This window comes from Diadema setosum, chromosome 14 (genome assembly GCF_964275005.1).
Source record: "Diadema setosum chromosome 14, eeDiaSeto1, whole genome shotgun sequence".
Classification (NCBI taxonomy): domain Eukaryota; kingdom Metazoa; phylum Echinodermata; class Echinoidea; order Diadematoida; family Diadematidae; genus Diadema; species Diadema setosum.
Window position 1 is genome coordinate 37,574,304 of NC_092698.1, and position 18,934 is coordinate 37,593,237.

Below are 18,934 nucleotides of genomic sequence, written 5' to 3' on the forward strand. Positions count from 1 at the left end.
AAAGGCAATTTCTTCACTTGAGTCAGTCGTTAAATGTCAAGCGCTTATAGAGGGAAATATCTCACAGGAAATTGAGGGGGCGGTGGAATGAGGCAGGCTGGTCGCAGAATGACACTGCTCTTTCTTTACTTTCTAAACATGTTTGCATGACATTATCTCGCGGTGTTGATAATCGTTTGAGTCTTTTATGGGGGAGGGAAACTCGGTCTAAAACCCCTACTGAGGGCGTAAACGTGGAATACCTTGTAGTTATTATCGGAGAAATCATAACTATAGATAAGCGGGAAACAGTGTCACGGTCTAAATTCCAAAGTAAACGTTGCGTTATAACAGCTTCGCTCTTTGAATTCAACATAAAAAAAATAACCCACTCCCAATGTTTATGGTTACAATTAGCTAGGACAAAGATATAGATTTGCTGCAAACAACTCGACAATTGATTAAACTTTTCTTTCATAATGTCCGTCATCTAGAGTACAAACTTCGCCGAACGCTTTGAAAAAAAAAATGACGCATGATATAACTTACAAAAAGTTGTATTTAATCACTAATCTCTGGACACAACTAGGCCTTTAAACATGAATATTATCAATAATGGATTTGATTGACAAGTAATAAAAATAATTATATGTGCTGTTTGGAATCATTGGATAATATTTGACTCGAACTACACTTTAAGCATGTGTGTTTGTGTGTGTGTGTGTGTTACGAAAACTGTTATATCATTATATTTGACAAACTAGTTGTCAAAATATTTAATCTATATGAGGCTTCCTTATCAATCTCTTTATTGTCAGGACGCTTGTTACGTTTTTGCATCTCTCGTTTTAGTTACATATGTGTTTGTTTGTTTTTTTTTCAATATCTCGCAACTCTACTTCAACAGACACTACTGTGTCTGTTCAAGGGACAAAAACGATTATCTGAGATTGCTTGGCCATACGTTTAATATAGGAATGTGTTATGATAGCAGGCAGGAGGTCATGGCGATAATGCTGATATGAAAACGGTATATTTACTGTCGTCATGGTCTGAATCCACCGACAAATAATTAATTGTTCCTGTGATTAACGTTGATTAGAGGAGCTTCAGCGTCCCGTAGTCCCCCCGGCTCAATTTGTCAGCTTTCACTGGAGCACAGAAAATTGTCTTTCTAAGAGTTGGTTTCATAATTTGGCGCTTAGAGCTAAATGTCAGTGCTCCCGTAGAATGTTTTGCTTGTTTGCCGCTGAGCGCCATTATAAGTATTGCCGATATGCACTGCCGGGATGGTTCACGTGTACTCTTGGAATATTGTCCGCGAGCGAGGCTAAGAACACATCAATTTTGGCGAAGTTATTAGAAAACAGGTCAGCGTCAATCCGTTGTGTGAATATACTGAACTCTCACCTCTGTATAGAAATGATATCATCGATGTGCCCTTTTATTATCATTTTTACGTTTTATTTCCGTCATGTGGTCTAAACATGATCTATAAACATCGCCTTTTCTGCGCGCCCGTTATTCATGGCATTGCTATGTATATATATATATACTTTTTTTTTTCGGAAACTGATGCTGACAACGAATATGGAGTAATAGCAATGCGACAAAATGGCCGCAGGTATAGGGATAATGGTGGGTGTGGGATGAAGGGTGAAAAGCTTATGCAAGCAAAACTTATATACAATATCTAAAAGCTAATGAAGTACTCGGACGTCCATAATCTCAACAAATTTGATTCCTCTGTTGATGCACAGTATTGATAAAATACTGGATTACAGTATCAACAAGGAGCAAAGAAGTAATGGCTGTGGGGGCTTATTTGTTATCCCCGTTTTTCTACACCACCTGACTCAGCTTATGAAAACAGTCTAATTTCCATTCCAATCCACTTCAATCCACTGCACAGGGTTTTGGAGAGAGAAATCTGGAACTTCGATAATCAGCATTCACATAAAGTGGATTTTGCTCCCACTCCCAATTATGGCATATAGTGAAGAGAAAGAGCGGAGGTACACCGTGCACGTCTGTCTAAGTAGGCTCCGATGACACGCAGCCAGATAAGAGGCAGAAAAATCAGTCTCGAATCGAACTGCTGTGGGTTCCCTTGTCGATACCGGATCTCCCCGTTCCAGTCGTTCGGCATATTTTGGGTCGTTATCGGACAGACTTCTGCCCACGCTGAGGTGTAAGAGGATGGAACGTCGCCAGGCTTCTCAGACATAGTTACCCCACTCTACCTCTCAGCGATGCAAGAAAACATTTTACCCTCAATTCTCGTGATTGTTTTAAATTCAGCGCACCGATATTGAAGAATGCATCAACTTAGTTTGAATCCGAGCACCGAAAGTAAAAACTGAATTCTCTTCTCACAGGACTAGAGGTGTTTTTTTTTTTTGGGTATTCTTTATTCTCTTTCTTTAATTTCACTTGTGCATTATTGATCCTGTACCCATCAATCTAAAACCATTCATCACAGATGTGAGACAGATTCGTCACATCTTTGGCTTTTCTCTCTTATCTTTGAATGCTTGTCTATTCGACTTCCAAACAAGCTATGTAGTATACAGGGCAATTACAGCAAATTCTATTTACCTCATTCACGACATATTTTACTCATACGCTTGCTACTTGTATCCATTATGTTAAACAGGTACATTTGAAAAAAGACTTAACCAAACAAATCTGATTTGAGACTTTGAGACTCATGAGACTTTGAGACTCGTGATTTGTTCATTCATTCAGCAATAATTTTTGGGAAAAAAGTTTGACTTTCACATTTGGAGGATTCAAAGCATACTTCACGTAGATGGAATCTATGAATACAAAATTTGCGAATATCCTATAAAAGTTCATAATGTAACCAAGTAATTATTAAAGTGAAAGAGTACAAAGGCAAAAAAAAAAAGCAACTGAATGGAATGAATTCAGCGAGTGGATCTCATAATGTGACAGGCCTTGAAAGTGTTTCTAATAGCACCTTTCTCCAAGCCAAATCTCTACCAGACGATCAGTCTTTCGTCACCATGCTCGACTTGGCTTTCCACACATCGTAAATCGAGCTCTTTATCTTAAGAAAAAAAATGCTTTATACTGTCCGATTAGCTGATCAAGAAGGAATATAAAATCAAAATTAATGTTTGGGTTGCCTGTTCCATCACCATGGGAACGCATTTTTATGATAACCATCATCAGAACTCCCTAATTCGTGGCGCTGTTTTCCCCACACTAACACTTTCTGTGCTGGTGACAAGAAATAAATTCACGAAGGAATCAAAAGATGGGAAAGATATAGATAAAAATCATAACACAAAATTTGACGCTTCATTCCCATCAGTGCGCCCTAATTCTCTCGCATTGCATTATCTCAACCCATCCTGCTGGTTTTTTTTTTCCTCTCGATTGTTCGCAACTGTCCACAAGTTGGGGTGGGCTTGAATGCTTCATTTACCCCCTAGAATGATGGGTTGCATGTCTGATGGATGCCCCTCCCTAAGCGAGCCAATGGGGTATAGCTAATTATATGGGGCACGCAGGTTTTAAACCATCACCAACCTATCGCCTTCACTGAAAGCACGCATATCTAGGGCAACTTCGGCATACGTGCTCCTATTAAATGTGATACATTTCAATGAAAGAAAGGCCGGTTATTTTCACCTCTCGTCTTCTGTTTCTTTCTCGTTTTCTTCTTCATCTTCCTCTTCTTCCCCCCCCCCCCCTTGTATTAATCATCATTCTTGCAAACACTGCCCAGGTTTTAATTTAACAATCACCACTGGGATGCAGTGCCCATCAAGTTGTACTGGATGGATTGACAATGTTTTTACCAAAAATGTACAAGTAACATCGTATTTTTATTCTTTTCGTCTTTTTCGTCAACGGTAATATCCTTCACTATCCAAAGTGCTCTTGTGTATGCTTCTGAGAAGCACTTTCCCCGTAATCAAATGCATCTTAGCTGTTAAGTGTTTTCTGTTTCACTGAGACGAAGTCTTTTTAGTCTTTTTCTCATAATAGTCTCGAACGATCTCCTTGTTGATTTGTTTCCTTGGAAAAAAAAAATATTCATCAGTGATACCTAACAGTTTGTAATTTCCTCCGAAACCACAAAACCCTAGACTGAAAATTATTGATACTCCTGGATTGAATGTATAACAGTCATTATGATAATTCGCTTCACATGTGTGGGCGTCGGAAATAACTTCGAATATGATCTTTATAATTCCTTTTGATTCGGTAGTTATCACTTCCGAAATTGGCCACGAGAAATTCTACAGTGCAACGCGAAGTTACCTTTACTGAAGATGATTGGAAACAGTGATGAAATTTGAAATTCAAAGCTTATTAGAATAAATATTGGTATATCACATGAATTGCAGCCATTAACGAAGGCTTCAAGAAATCAACATTATTCATACAACGCGGGCCGTAAAACGTAAAGGTATCTTTAACGTCTTGCATAAAGTGACACCGATACTCAGTAATTAAAACATTCATTCCAAGCGAATCCATTGTTTAATTGACGTCAAATACTTCTACTAACTTCGCCGGTAATATTTCTGTAAGTGTTGTGAGCTATTAGAAAAACACCCTTCAACAATGTACACTTTTATAAGAAATAAAAAAGACCCTTGCAATATTCATACAAACTATATTTAGTGGTTGGGAAGCATCTATTAAACCACCAGCATTCTTTAATTTCTGTGGAAGTGGTGTAGGTTCAATCGTGTTCTCTGTTATGCCATAATACTCAACCAACGAGGCGAAAATCTTTAAAAGATCGATTTACCAGGAGGAGGTTATAGCGAAGAAGGAGCGTGCGCAAAAACACTCGCTTGGTTAATATTTGACGAGACACGTTTCAGGGCCGGGCGTTTGTTGGAGGTCAGTAAATGGTGGTTGGAGGAGCTTGTCCATCCAAAAAGACATCACCTAGGATCTCTGTTGTGTTTGTCTTCTTTCCTGAAGTATAGTGGGCGGGCGGATGCGGGCACAAGGGTCTGCGAATAGGCACTTGCAACACATCAGTTGCTCCCGCCCACTCTATGACCTTAAAACACTCTGCCGTCTCCATGACAACGATTATCCATCGTCTGCCCGATCACACTGATAGGATGTTTGTGTTTCGCTTCGGACCCTTCTCGTGCACCTGCAAACTTCCATGAAGATTTTGAGCGTTAAGCACCGGACTGCATCATCGCAGCGGTATTTATTCATCACTCATCACTGCAATCGATGCGTGATCCTCGTAATTGCTAAAAATACAAGTTCAAAACTACCTGCGAAAATTTATGGGGCAGCTTCCATCGAAATACACAAACATTACAAAAGCAATACGACAGTCTTATTTATAGATAGAATAGATTTTACCATCTTACTTTTATCCGAAACCATCTGGCGGCCAAAATGCTATCGTATGAAGATATGAAATGACCGGAAACTACATTCTTAAAATGTCTGCTTATTGTTTGTTTGCCTTTTGTAGCATTTTATGTGTTGCATTGCGAACTGACTTATTCCTTTTATTTCTCTTTGTAACAGGTTGATTCAGCACTGACATTACAAGATGAGGACACACAAGGGAAACAAGTTCCAGGTGAGACTTTGCATCCAGCCGGGAGGGTTTTTTTTTTTTTTTTGAGAGAACAATAAACAAGAAAGACAGCTATTTGTTTGCTTCCTTTTCTAAAGTATTCATGGTTGGGCGATTCTCAACTGGCGAATTGAATCACTCAATTTTGAATTCTTCATGAACACAGTGATATTTATTGAGATGTTCGAATCAATGGGTAAAAAGAGCTAATAATTACATAAAAATTCTTCAATCAATACCTCTCAGTTTCTTGGTTATAACACCCAGCTCCTATGGCTATATTACAAGAGATTTGCGGAAGAGTCAACAAAACTCGGATGAAAAATGAAAGAGGCTCCTACGTACAGAAATATTCTTTTCTAATCTCATCGGTAAATTCGTTCAGCTTGTAATTAGCAAACTCACGAATTATTGAAACGGTCAAGTAAGGTGCGAACATTATTAACGATGAAACAAGAATCTCCATGGTCGAATCACTGAAACGTTCAATTGGTTGAAAGACTCTCCCAGGTGACTACTGGAGAAATCCCTCTCTTGAAAAGTTCGTCCACCTTGTTCTCTTGTCACCATAGTAACAGAAACACGTCAATACATTGTTGGCCTCTCTGGTCACGTGTTCTCACGGAATGTGTCCATCAAGTGTAATAGTGTGCAAACACGTGTAGTGGATCACGTTTATGTTAGGGCTTAATGGACTTCCACTTAGAAATTAACACTTGGAGGTGACTCACCATGCCTAACAGTGAAATCAAACGGGATGGACGTCTATTTTCATTTTTAAAGTAACTTTACAGACATTCATAATCAAAAGTTCAGATAGACCCTCAATAAAGCTCCACCAGGTAGCTTACATCTTGAACGATTCCTGAGAGCGTTCTTGACATCAGATGGTAGGAGTTTTCCAGATAGCGTAAGATGAGGAAACCCAAAGTTTACATCTAGATATAAGGCAGTTTGATTGAAGATAAATATTCCCTACCTACTCAACTACTTAGTTATCACCAAGAAAGTAGGATGCCAAATATACAAATCACGTCGTGATTAAACATGGGAAAATCTTCAGAGTTGGCCACAGTTACCCAAGGACAAAGAGAAGTGGATACACCTGAATAGCTTTGGTGTTTGAAGCGTTTTTACCAGAACATAGGCAAGACTGAAAAAATGTGTCTATTCGCGATAAAATGTGGCTTGCTCTATAACACCTAACTCATCGCCAAAGAGATGGCAAAATATCTAATTCATATGGTGCACGAATAAACCTGCCCCAACATAAAACAAAAAGGGAAATATCATGCACCAGATGTGGGCACAAAAAAAAAAAAAAAAGATAGATGAAAGACTTGGAATCATTAATTCCATACACCAGCGAGTAGAATGTCCTGGTGGGTATACACAGGCGTACGCCCCAACTCGACAGCAGCAGCGGACCCATCCATTGTCACTGTATTAACCATTATTGCACGAATCCCATTCCCACCTCCCTCACTGTACCTCCCATGGGTCTTGTCCTTTCGTGTGTGTAGGACTTTAATAGAAGTGATGTGAAGCCACGAACCTCTCCTGATTTCACCAAGGAAGTTTAATAAGAGATGGTGTTCCAACTGGCTGTAATTAGTCACACAGCTGCCAGTTTTCACGTGGATGGACAAAAAGAATTCCACAGGTGCATTTGTGCCTTTGATGATTGGGGTTCAATGCCGCTGTCTTGCTGAACAATCTGAAGATTCATTCTGGACGATAGTAACGTCAGCTTTATTTTGCTTGTGTATTTATCAAAAGAAATGAAATTTAACTCGATGAAAAAGCATATTATGACACAAAAGCAGGACAAACTGACACAATTCTCAAAAGTGAGGATAGGATGATCAACGAGGCATACCTCCTTGGGCTGATCAAACGTCCATCATCCTATACAACAAATGCAGCGCTGGCGCTGTCGATATTTCATTAGATATAGAAAACCATTCAGAAACCCCTATGATTGCATGCCTCATTTTACACAGCGCTATACTACTTACCATTATATCCCAAGGCTAGTCCATTAAAGTGGAGAAACCAAAACGTTACGGTAACAAGCTTAACTCTAGGCCGTATTGATACGTCTGTACATATTTAAGCCAAGGGCCAAACGATCACATAACTTTTATGTCTAATATAAGATCGACAAAATGACATAATACATATCTGGATGGAAGTGGGATACTCAGTGAGATATTCATTCAGTTTGTCTACCCTTGTGAACGGGCGCGAGGCTCTTTTCCCAATAATGGGAAGCGCATAATACTGGGTTAGTTTTATGAGTGTGTGTGTATAGAGACGCGCAGCGGGTCTCTAAAATTGCCCCGGAAAATATGGCGGGTTATCTCGACGAGCAAATTACTCAGTCGACCTCACGCCCTAATGAAATTTTTGCCTCATCACCTCCTCCACATACCGCTCTTTCGAAAAGGAGGAAGAGGCTGATGGGGATTCTTATTTTTTGTCAGGAATGCTCATTTCAAACTAGTTGGACGGTCCTTCTGGTTTCAATATGGCTTCCAGAAACCATCTCATCTAGACAGGGACGACCAAAGATAAAAAAAGGCTTCAAAAACATTATCATGAAAGATAGGAAAGATAACTTATCATAGATTTGTTTTATCATCAAACGAAGAAGATATGATACTAAGTTACACAGTTATTTTCGAGACGAGATTAATGTTATGTGGTTATTGATACATATCTGGCCCCGCGGTAACCTAAGCATATTTACAGAGGCGGTTGGAGAAAAAAGAAACAACAACATGATTTTAATTTTTAATGTCACATTAAAGATTTACTTGTTTCTCATTTTTAGTTTGATGGAAAGAAATTGCGTTGTTTTCATAGCAAGTTATATGACAGGTAGTTGTTTCAGAAATTGTCAATCCCTACCTACCGTATTCACCGATATTACATTGGCTTCATAGACGAATTCTCATAAAGGGGCGTAGAATTGAAAATCGCATTTGGGTGCCAAAATCGACCGTATAGCGCTTTTTTGACGACTTTAGACTTTGGCTACAATTTAGCACGCACACACAAGCACACACACACACACACACTCACACACACACACACACACACACACACACACACACACACACTCACATTCACCCTGCTTTCAAAGTGCTCCAAGATTAAAACTCGTGGTAGATACTTTTTTTTTTCTTTCTGTTTTTGCGTCTGACTGTCGATATTGGTTGCCGTGGTGATCTCTGACGTAAATATGTGACGTGGGGACATTTTGAGGGGTTTCAGCGACCAGCAATGTTCTCTTTGTGTATAATCGATTTATTGATGAGACATATAATGCCTGTGCGGACACGCGCACCAGCTCATACTCACAGCCAAACATGCACACACACACATACACACAGATACACACAGATCCACAGACATAACACTCACTCGCACACAACTGCTCATTAGCCATAGTTCTGGATTAGCTTTATCAACATTTCCTCAATTACCCCATTACGGTTAATAGCTAATGATGCACTGAAGCTGTATTTTGTAAACATTTATGAGTTTTCAATATCTTACGTTTGAAATAGAAATAACAACCACTTACGAACCTCCGAGCCATGGACCCTTCTGTTCTTACGGGGTGCCGTATAGTAATGATTAGTACACTTACTATGTATTTTGTCAATGCCTATAGACAAAATTACATGTTACACTACACCGTTTTTGCATGTCAGTCAGTTGGCCTAAGTCAGCTTCGAAGTTTTCTAATATTAAGTGAAACCTTCAGTCCTTATTTCAATAATGTTTTGGATAGCATAATAGAAAAAAAAAAATAATGGCGATCAACCTTGAGATAATGTAGAATCAACAAACAAACGGGCAATTTTCCATAATGTTTACCTTTGCGATATTTCAACAATAAGGTAACGGACATATAGCACCTGCTAACTGAAATCGACAAGAAACTCAGTTGGCCAAAACATAAAGAAGAAGAAAGAATCGCCCTTCAGGGCATCATTTTGAATGTAGGGCTGACACAAGAAGTAAGCCATGTGGGCGCGTGTGGGATCAGGCTGTAGATTGAGACGGCTTACCACAAGTCGCCTGGGGCGAGATCTTGCTGAGAAGCACCTAATACCAGCAGGCGCGTGGGCGTACCTGTCCAACACTGAGTCCAACTGATGATGAGGAGCAGCGAACTGCGCCCCGTACAGCGCCACCGGTGATTGGACCAGACGGCAATCAATGTACTGACAATGATCGGGGACCTTTCAGGGTCGCAATTGTGGTTTGTTTCTCAACATATCCAGGGATGGTGGAATCAATCTGTTTTCTTAGCAGGATCCTTCAGAGACTTGTTTACATTAATTGTCTCCTTCTGGCTTAGAAATGAAAAGACAAATAATAAGTACATTTTTATTTCTGTGCAACACAAACGTAACTTACAGCTACATCACACTGACATGACTAGAAAGTGTGTCATGGCATTGATCAAGAGCATGATAATGAAAGTAAACTTGATCGCCTGTTCATTTGGAATAAGATATAATTACATGAATGTGAGATTGTGATATATACGACTTTATTGTCATTATCGTGCAGAAGATCGTCCAGGTGCTGACACGGAACCAGAAGAAGATGTGCCGGAAGGAGATGAAGACATGGGTCAAGAGGTCATCAATTACCAAGACATTCAAGTAGACCACAACAGTAAAGTGACGAGTGAAAACGAAGGACAGAAAAAAGGTTAGAATAAACAAAATTTTTACTTCTCTTGGGATTCACAGAGTAGGCCTACATTAATATTGCTCTGCATGAGAAGCAAATAAGAACCTTTAGACAATAGAGCAATATTGTTTTGTTTTATTTACTTCAACTACATATAAAACATTTGTTTTCTAATGTACCGAATGAGACCACATATTACAGGAAATTATAAAACAAATATCACAGGTTGATAACTCGTAAGAGTATATGCATACACGGTGGAATAACGACATCTGTGAAGAATTTGTGATACGACAGATTGTCATTAACTTATTTTACTCTCGAGGTGTGCATAAACTAATGTTGCCGATTTTTTTTTTATGTAAATAAGAAAGCAGGTTATTTTCCTCGGAGACTTTCTGGGTTAACCAATCCCCTGAAACATTTGGTAAGATTCTCGAATAACAAATATAATCACCCGTGATTGAGTTGAACAACTAACTTTAGCCGCTGCTTCACGGTATCGGCCTGGCGACGTATAAGAGATCCATTTTGGTAGAGCGGCGCTCTCGCCCACAAGCAAAAATTAGGTTTCGCGCAGACGACGAGTTGGCGCCTACCATGAATACTAGTATTTGACGGGTCTGTTCAAGCACGTGACTCTCATTGCACCATCCACGTGACTTCCCTTTCCCATTCTGAATGCTACTGGCCATGTTATGAGTCTTTTACTTCAGTACCACACCTTTTTGTTTCACTTTCGAGAATGCGCGTTAAATGTAATCAGATAAATTAGAAGCGCACGGACTTAAACGCATTCTCATGGTTCACTTTGTACACAGTGAAGACACGCGTACACTTTTCTTTTTCATATGGATTCAACTAAAAGAGAACATGTGAACAGAGTGGACAAAGGTATATTGCTATTGTAGACAGATAGTGACGCAGTGATGAAGAGCTGAATAGCGTGGAATGAGAGACACTGTTGACCTTCAGTTAGTGGGCTGATGAAGAAAGAAAGAAAAAAATCATCGGATGTGGTAAACAAATTTGCCGCTTCACTAAAACTTCGATTTGCGTCTGACTATACGCCGCGACTCAAATATTTTGATTTATTTTCATGACCTTTTGAATCTTCAGTGAATAGAAGGACATATGATAGACAGCAACGATATAGCAACAAATAACACACAGTACTCACATAACTAACCATTGCTAACCTTGGCTAATTGCGTCTTGACGGCACACAGCGATTTTTTTTTTCTATCCTACACATGTTGTCCTTTCATGTAATTTCAGGGAGCCATTTTTGTTGCCAATTTGATGTACGTAAACAATGTACAGAAATTAAAGATAATCGGCTAAAAGCATAAATAAGACAATCCAGCACAGCAATGATTTTGTATTATTTACATCCATTGTGCTTCAGTAACAGAAAACATTGAAGCTGGCGAGAAGGAGCTCGATGACACGGCACTGGACATCGCAGAAGAACAAACATTGACAGATGATGGTGATGAGGAGGAGGGGGTCGAGGAGGAGGAGGAGGAGGAAGAGGAAGAGTTAAATGAAGGAATTGGGGAAGAAGATACAGAAGAGGAATTCCAATACATGCTCACACCATCAGCTGCCCGCGAACTCATGCTAGAGCTGCAAGATCCCGTCGAAGTGGCGAAGTTCGTGGTCGAAACCGACGATGCGGCGGGCTTCCTTCGAGCTTTAAGATTACTTCTCCACGATGGCTACGTAAGTGATGCCAACGTCTTGTAAACGCGACCAACATCGGGCCTATCAGAATTAATGGACTAAAAACTCATAACTGTAGAACTCTTTGAGTAAAAATCTTCAAATTGCGATCGTAGATACGCAAGAAAAAGATGTTAGAGTCTAATAATGTTTTAACCATAACCAGTTCTCGTTAACTACAGTCAAACCTGTCTATAGCATCCACTCAAAGGGGACGAAAATTAGTGGCCGTTATAGACAGGTGGCCGCTATAGACAGGTGACCGCCGTAGACAGGTTCGTTAACATGCCTATTCTCTCGGAGGGAATTGTTTCTAGTGTCCATATAAGGCAGGTGGTCACTATAGACAGGTGGTCGCTAATCTGCTCTGATGGTCTATTAGATATATCATGAAACGCCATAAAGGCTTCACCCACGGTCATTAGGCCTTACAGATCAGGAAAAACAAGGTCGGGATGAAACAGAGGTGGGTGGATTTCATAACACATTCATTACTCAACTTTGTGTGTACACTCTGTGACGAGCAGGACATGGGAGGATCTTGCATGCCAAAAAACTCGATATATGTCGGCAAGTTGTCCCATGAGCAGCGGGGGCGTGTTAGCCGACATACGGGTCGAGATTTCCACTCAATGCCGCCCTAACATATTACACGTTTTTTGTTTTGTTTTGTTTTTTTATTTGTTTTGTTTTGTTTTGGGTTTTTTTGTTTGTTTTTTTTCATCAGAGAGCTGCTCGGGGTTGGGGCTATTAAAATCTTTAGTCAGTATTAAGCTCCACACACAAACAACCCTACAAGCGTTAGAATTTCATTCTTGTGTAACTCATCTCTTTACAGTCATGTGATCCTATCTCCTCAAGCCATTAAGGCTTTTACGAGACACCTTTTCTTTCACTTTACTGCACGTCTCTTTTCTTGTTTTTTTACCTGATTTATCACCGTTTTGTACGATGACCTTTAAAGTCACCCCTATATTGTATATTACGTGTGAATTATGCTTCATTTCATTTTTTTAGATTCTGTATATCGTAAAAGTTAAAAGAAATAATAGAGAGTTTTATGCTCTTAGCCAGGCTCTCAGTCATAAGTTACAACACTTTTTTTTTTACACTTGACTGACTTTTTATGGGGAGAGGGACGAATACCATTCACCATAGTGATATTTCTAGTTCGTATTATGTACAATAATTCACCTGGTGTACATGCTCAATTTGAAATTATTTGTATTAAGTTGTGTGTTTGTGTGTGTGTGTGTGTGTGTGTGTGCGCGCGTGTTTCAACTATTCCCTAATGTGCTTCCTTAAGTTGATTGGAGAGGCCCAAGGGCCATAGTGATTTTGGTTGCTTTATAACCCGGCAACTTAGGGAAGAGCACCAGGGAAAGCCTGACATCTTGCATCCTTGTATTTTGCTTGTTTTGTTTGTTTATCTTTTATCACTTGTATTGTCTTGCAAATGCTGAACAAATAATAATAATAACCACACACACACACACGTACACACAACCACACACAAATAACACCATTAGGCCTATACCTTCACCTTATTGTCTGTCTGTTTTATGTATGCATGTGTGTGCTTTGTTACTATGCCCGATGTTGGGTAATCCTTTCTTATGCCAAAGTTTTAATGTATTTCTGTGTTGATTCTTACAGATAAGCGAGTCACAAGCATACGAACTGAAAGACGCCGTGGCAGCACAGCTGAGAAATCTATTGATGCTACAACAAGTCGAACTATCGAGGGCGCTCTTTGAGACGTACCAACCTCAAATGGAAGAAGCAAACCCGGACATTGCCCTGGTAAGTTACCAGATTGAACTATTTGATATAAACCAAATTTATCCTCACACAGTTTTGGTTTGAGGTCTGTATCCGATGAGGAGGGGTACTTGTATTGAAGAGAGCCGATAAAATAGACTTGTACATGTTGAAGTATGCAATTACTGGTGATAAGTAACAGAGAGAGAGAATAAAGAGAGTATAGGAGAGGAATTAGTGAGAGGAGACTCTACTAAAGTTAGGACTTTGGAGAATTAACTTCAATTTGAATATCCAAGAACCTTGAAGAGTCCAGACCATGATTAAGAGGAATTGTCTACGTAAAGGGTAGACTAGGGGGACTGTTAACAACATTGCAAGAGACATTCAGCCGCTAACGAACACAAATTACACCCTAAGGGGATAAACATGGAGATGTAATTATTCGAACGTCTCTCCTGCTTGTGAGTGATTACAATCTAATTTCAATACAACGTTGACCAGAGAAAATAACAGCCAACAAGAAAATCTAGATGAAAATGAGGGACCTCAAGTGACAAGGAAAACGAACAAACAAGACGTGTTATGTGTCGAACTTTTACTGGAGGTATTCTGGGCTCCTATTCAAAGTGCAATTAGGCCACATTCGGACATTTTTAATGAATGTTTACCAGTCACGGTGTTTGTCTCTTATTGGTTACCTCAGGAGGAATTGCTCTTTGATCCTGAGCCTCAGCCCATCGACTACTACGACTATGGCAACATGCTGAATCAGGAGGACGCCGCTTACGGCAGCTCACAGGTCAACCTCTATGAAGCATACCAAGAAGCTCTGGAAGAAGGTAATTTTGTTCTTTTGTTTGTTATCTTCTGTACGTATGCATGTTTGTTGGTTTATTTGTTTGTTCATTCGTTTCGGGTTAAATATCCCGTTGGGTTGATTGTATTTTTGCTTGTTTGTCTTTCTAGCACAATGATGTTAGGACCCTAATTTGGAATAAAAAAACGTTAATTTCTTTCATTAATTCTGGAGTAATAACATGCGTACACTGTTCGGTAAGGATACTTCGTGAAGGTATACATTCCGTTATTCCAAAGGTTCGTTATTCCGAAGGTTTGCCAATCCGAAAACGAAATAAGGTTCCGAATGTTCGTCAGTAGAAACTTTTTTTTTCATTTTTGGCTTAACGAACCTTCGGAATAACGAACATTACCCTTTTCGTTCAACTATCGATCTTTATCATATTATTTCGGATCCCACATGATTAACCTTCCGTGATATTGAGAGATTATTGATATCTATTCTAATTCTTTTACTCATGCCTAAGTTAATTCCTTTCAGTTAGTACATACATCATTGCCATGAAAGGTTTACTGTTCTACTACACTGACTCAGCCTGATTAATAGACGGCCTCCTACACATACTCGTCAAAATTCCCCCGGTAGATTCAATTCAGGTCATTTGCACATGAATGTAGTTCAGGTAGATAGATTTGACTGATTATTGCGTTTCCTTTCGTAGTGTACGTTCAAAGATTTTAAAGGGAGCAAATTGCATGTCACATTTCAGCATGCTGATGTAAGACGCGCGCATACGCACAATAATGTGCAGACAGATACTTAATCATAAGACAGACTAAATACATGTAATGTAATATCTAATCCTTTCGTTTTTGCTCCTTCTATCTCTCCCCTCATTCTCTTTTAGCTTTTTCCTTTCTCTTTCTTCCATTTCTCCTTTTCACAATCATTTGTGTCACGGTCTCTGCCCTTCTAAATGCACTTTCTAAATATCTTCATTTTGTCATGTCATTCTACAGAAAGCTCCCAAGCGCTCGCACAGATAGCGGAAATATTGGCTCAGCGGATTGCCAAGGGAGAAATTTCACCGGAAGAAGGCGCCAAGATTATGAGTAAGTTTCAAATAAAAGCTAATTGTCAACTATTAGGTTGTTGATTCCTTCTCTGCTGCGTCTTTCATTGTAAATTCGCACTTTTGTTTTTCGCTAATCTTGTAGGAAATCACCAGTTTTGTTACCAAAATTTTGATTGTCTTAATAATGGATACAAAGATAAATGTGTGCCAACATTCCCTTCTGAACTTTAATATTTGAACAAAGAATCATTAGCTACTAAGGTTGTGTAGTTTTCGTCCTCGTTTAGGCAAATCTCTCGCACCTTTGCTTTTGCCCCTCGTCTTTTTCTAACATAATCCTCTTTGCGCATTTTATTCATAGCTCATTTCCTTCACCTTAATGCGTATCTTTAAAAGATCTCTCCCGCCCACTCCGTTCTCCTTTTCACACCGAGTATTGATTAGGCACCCGAGAGGCGCGAGTGGAATATGAGAACCCGGCGGCGATCCATTCAATACCCCCGCCCATCCGTCACTTTTATTATTACCCTCTCAATCAGGCGTCTGATCTCTGGTAGCGCCACTTCTAATTTGTGTGGGACAGGGATATTTGTAACGTTTTTGAGGGGACTATTTTTGCATGTCTTCCTGGAGACAATTGGGCAAGAGGGGGCGGTATCCCACACCCCCAGAATCGTGTGTGTGTGTGTGTGTGTTTAATTTTAGCAGATGCTATTAGAACCACATCGATTCCAGTGGGCTGACGTTTCCATGAAAATCAAAAAAGGGTGTATTTTGTCCACCATTGAAGACCTGACTGATCTAATTTCAAACGATTATTGTTGACTTTCAGATAGATTTTAGATGGGCTAAAGAGATAATTCCGTCAGTGGGTGTGTCATGTCTTACATTGTCTGCGAGATTGTCCCACATATTCACATTTCTAAAAAACACAAACATATTATTTTGATGAATTTGTTCTGCCCTCCTTCCTAGGCAAGGTGGTTCAACTTCTCCCAAACAGCTACTGGGAGGGGAGTGAGCAGACCATGAGTTCCGAAGGAATGCCGAGCGAGTTCCTCAACGGCGAGGAGAATGGTGTCAGCGTCGGCCTCTCATCTCAGGCTAGCGAACAGGATGACGACGTCAAACAAGACCAATTCGATGACGACGACGAAGCTGAGGAGGAGGAGGAAGATGAGGAGGAGGACGACGATGATGAAGACACCAAGCCTGTGATTGAAGAGAACTTTGAGGAGGAGTTGTTGGAGGCAGGTCCAGACGGAGTGGTAAAGGAGATCGAAGAAGAAGACGATAACGGGCAGGAAGACGCCGCCGAGCTCGAGGAAGAGGCAGAGAATCTAGCTGAAGAATTACAAGACGAACTCAAGGAGGAGGGCGGCAAGATGGAGAAAGGAGGTATGCTGCCGATTTCTTTCTTGATTAATACCAATATGCATTCGAATTTATGTCTTTGTAGGTTATGAACATATTTAAAACATATTTTCTTTAACAGGCTTGGAATCTGGGAGTAACATTGTGCAAGGAAAAATAAAACTGTAGCATGGTGGAATTTGTTTGTAAAAAGTTTTCTTCAAATATTTTCGAGTAAAACTCATATGAACCAAAAGATTGTATGTGTGTCTGTGTGTGTACGCGCGCGTGTGTGTATGTGCGAGTGGTTATATTCATTTTCTAACCCAATGGCGTTGCATTTTTCTACTATGTTTTTTGTTTGTTTGTTTTTTTAGAATCACTCAAGATCCAGAGACCTGGCGGCATGGCTGTTGTGAATGTTGGACCATCCAATGACGTCATCGATGACAAAGTCAGACAAGACTGGAAAGACATGTCATTACTCCTAGACAAAAGTAAGATATTTGCTTGATATCCATTGTTTTAAAGAGACACACTAATGATCGTAATTAAAAACATTTAAAATGAGATGAAATTGTTGGTTATTAGGGGTATTTACTTATCTGTAAAAAAAAAACTCTACTCATTACCAGTGATAGATTTTGCAGCTGTATTTTGGTCGGCTAGTTTTCATGGTTGCCCTTTGTTATCTGTTTCCTGCGAATTCCATTATTTCAATTTTACAGAGTTTTGTTTTCGTGCGTAATGCGTATTTCTGTATTTCTGCAACTGAGTTGAGTACATTACATTGTTAATTCCTTTTATTCCCCCTCTTCTACAATTACTAGGTATTCCGGAAGATGTGCTACGAAGTCTCGGCTTGACCTTTGACCTACCGAAGGGCGGGAAAGAGACGGCGAAGGGATCACTCATGGACAGGAGCGAGTAGTGTGTATAATGTGAAGGGAAAAGCTTGATGTGACTGTAACGCGTGCAAGCCGCCATCTTGAAGCACGCCCCTTCTCATGTGGATGTTGGAGAAAAACAAAAACAAAAACGGGACGGCAGGATGGAAACGCGTCACGTGATTTGAATGAAAAGCGGAAGGAGATGGAGTATCTATGGAAACGGGACAGTATTTTCAAGAACGGCACTGCATTTTACATGCTGAAAAAAAAAAAAATCTTGTAATAACATAACAATGATAATATAGTGATTACTTCAGTGACTGACAATCCTATTCACACCAGTCATCGCGGGTTTATTAGAATAATTTATTGACAACAGAAGGATAATATAATACCATAAGTTACTTGAAACTATCGTAATTTTTCTATTAGCATTTGCCCAGTATTTCAATGTTGTTCCAATTTAAGGCTCTGAGGTCAAGAAAATATGATTCGTAAATAATATCATGTAACACCGTCTATCTACGACCACGTGTTCGTTCGAAAGATTGAGGATACAATCAGTCATCTTCAAATTTGTGCGTGTTGTGACAACCTTTAAAAGCCTGATCCCTCAGAGTTGCTTCTACATTCTTGCTCAAACACTGCGAGAAGCATGTTAGGAACAAATAGCGCCACCACCTCAGAGTTCAGAGCGAGAAGGTCATTACTTACGCCTTTATATGACCTCTATAGCTTCACCTATCTTCCAAAATACAGAAACAACAACCAAACACCTTTTTCTAAGTACTTACGCCTGTGTCTACGGAGTAGTACATTGTGATGACTTTCATGTAACTTGTGTACTGGGGAAATGCAACTATGATTGTTCGTCGCGGATCCATCCTACCGTCCCCTATTCCTTTTTTCTTTTGATTTATTTCTCTTATATTTTGAATTTTGTTGCAACGAAGATTAAGTGGATTGGTTTATTAAATTTTGCACTTTCATTTGTTTTCAGTTCATTGCAATTTGAGTTGTATATTAAGAATGTAATT

At 39.6% G+C, this 18,934-nt stretch overlaps 1 protein-coding gene across 1 annotated transcript in view; it reads left to right on the forward strand.

The window, feature by feature from the left end:
- Positions 1-18,366, forward strand: part of LOC140238336 (uncharacterized) — a 63,257-nt gene extending 44,891 nt beyond the window's left edge. The window contains exons 2-10 of the mRNA XM_072318269.1: positions 5,524-5,578; positions 10,166-10,309; positions 11,700-12,016; positions 13,673-13,819; positions 14,484-14,619; positions 15,599-15,691; positions 16,630-17,052; positions 17,385-17,504; positions 17,838-18,366. Coding sequence (XP_072174370.1) covers positions 5,524-5,578; positions 10,166-10,309; positions 11,700-12,016; positions 13,673-13,819; positions 14,484-14,619; positions 15,599-15,691; positions 16,630-17,052; positions 17,385-17,504; positions 17,838-17,938 — 1,536 coding nt within the window. The 3' untranslated portion in view covers positions 17,939-18,366. The remainder of the gene's footprint in view (positions 1-5,523; positions 5,579-10,165; positions 10,310-11,699; positions 12,017-13,672; positions 13,820-14,483; positions 14,620-15,598; positions 15,692-16,629; positions 17,053-17,384; positions 17,505-17,837) is intronic.
- The last annotated feature ends 568 nt before the right edge of the window (positions 18,367-18,934 follow it).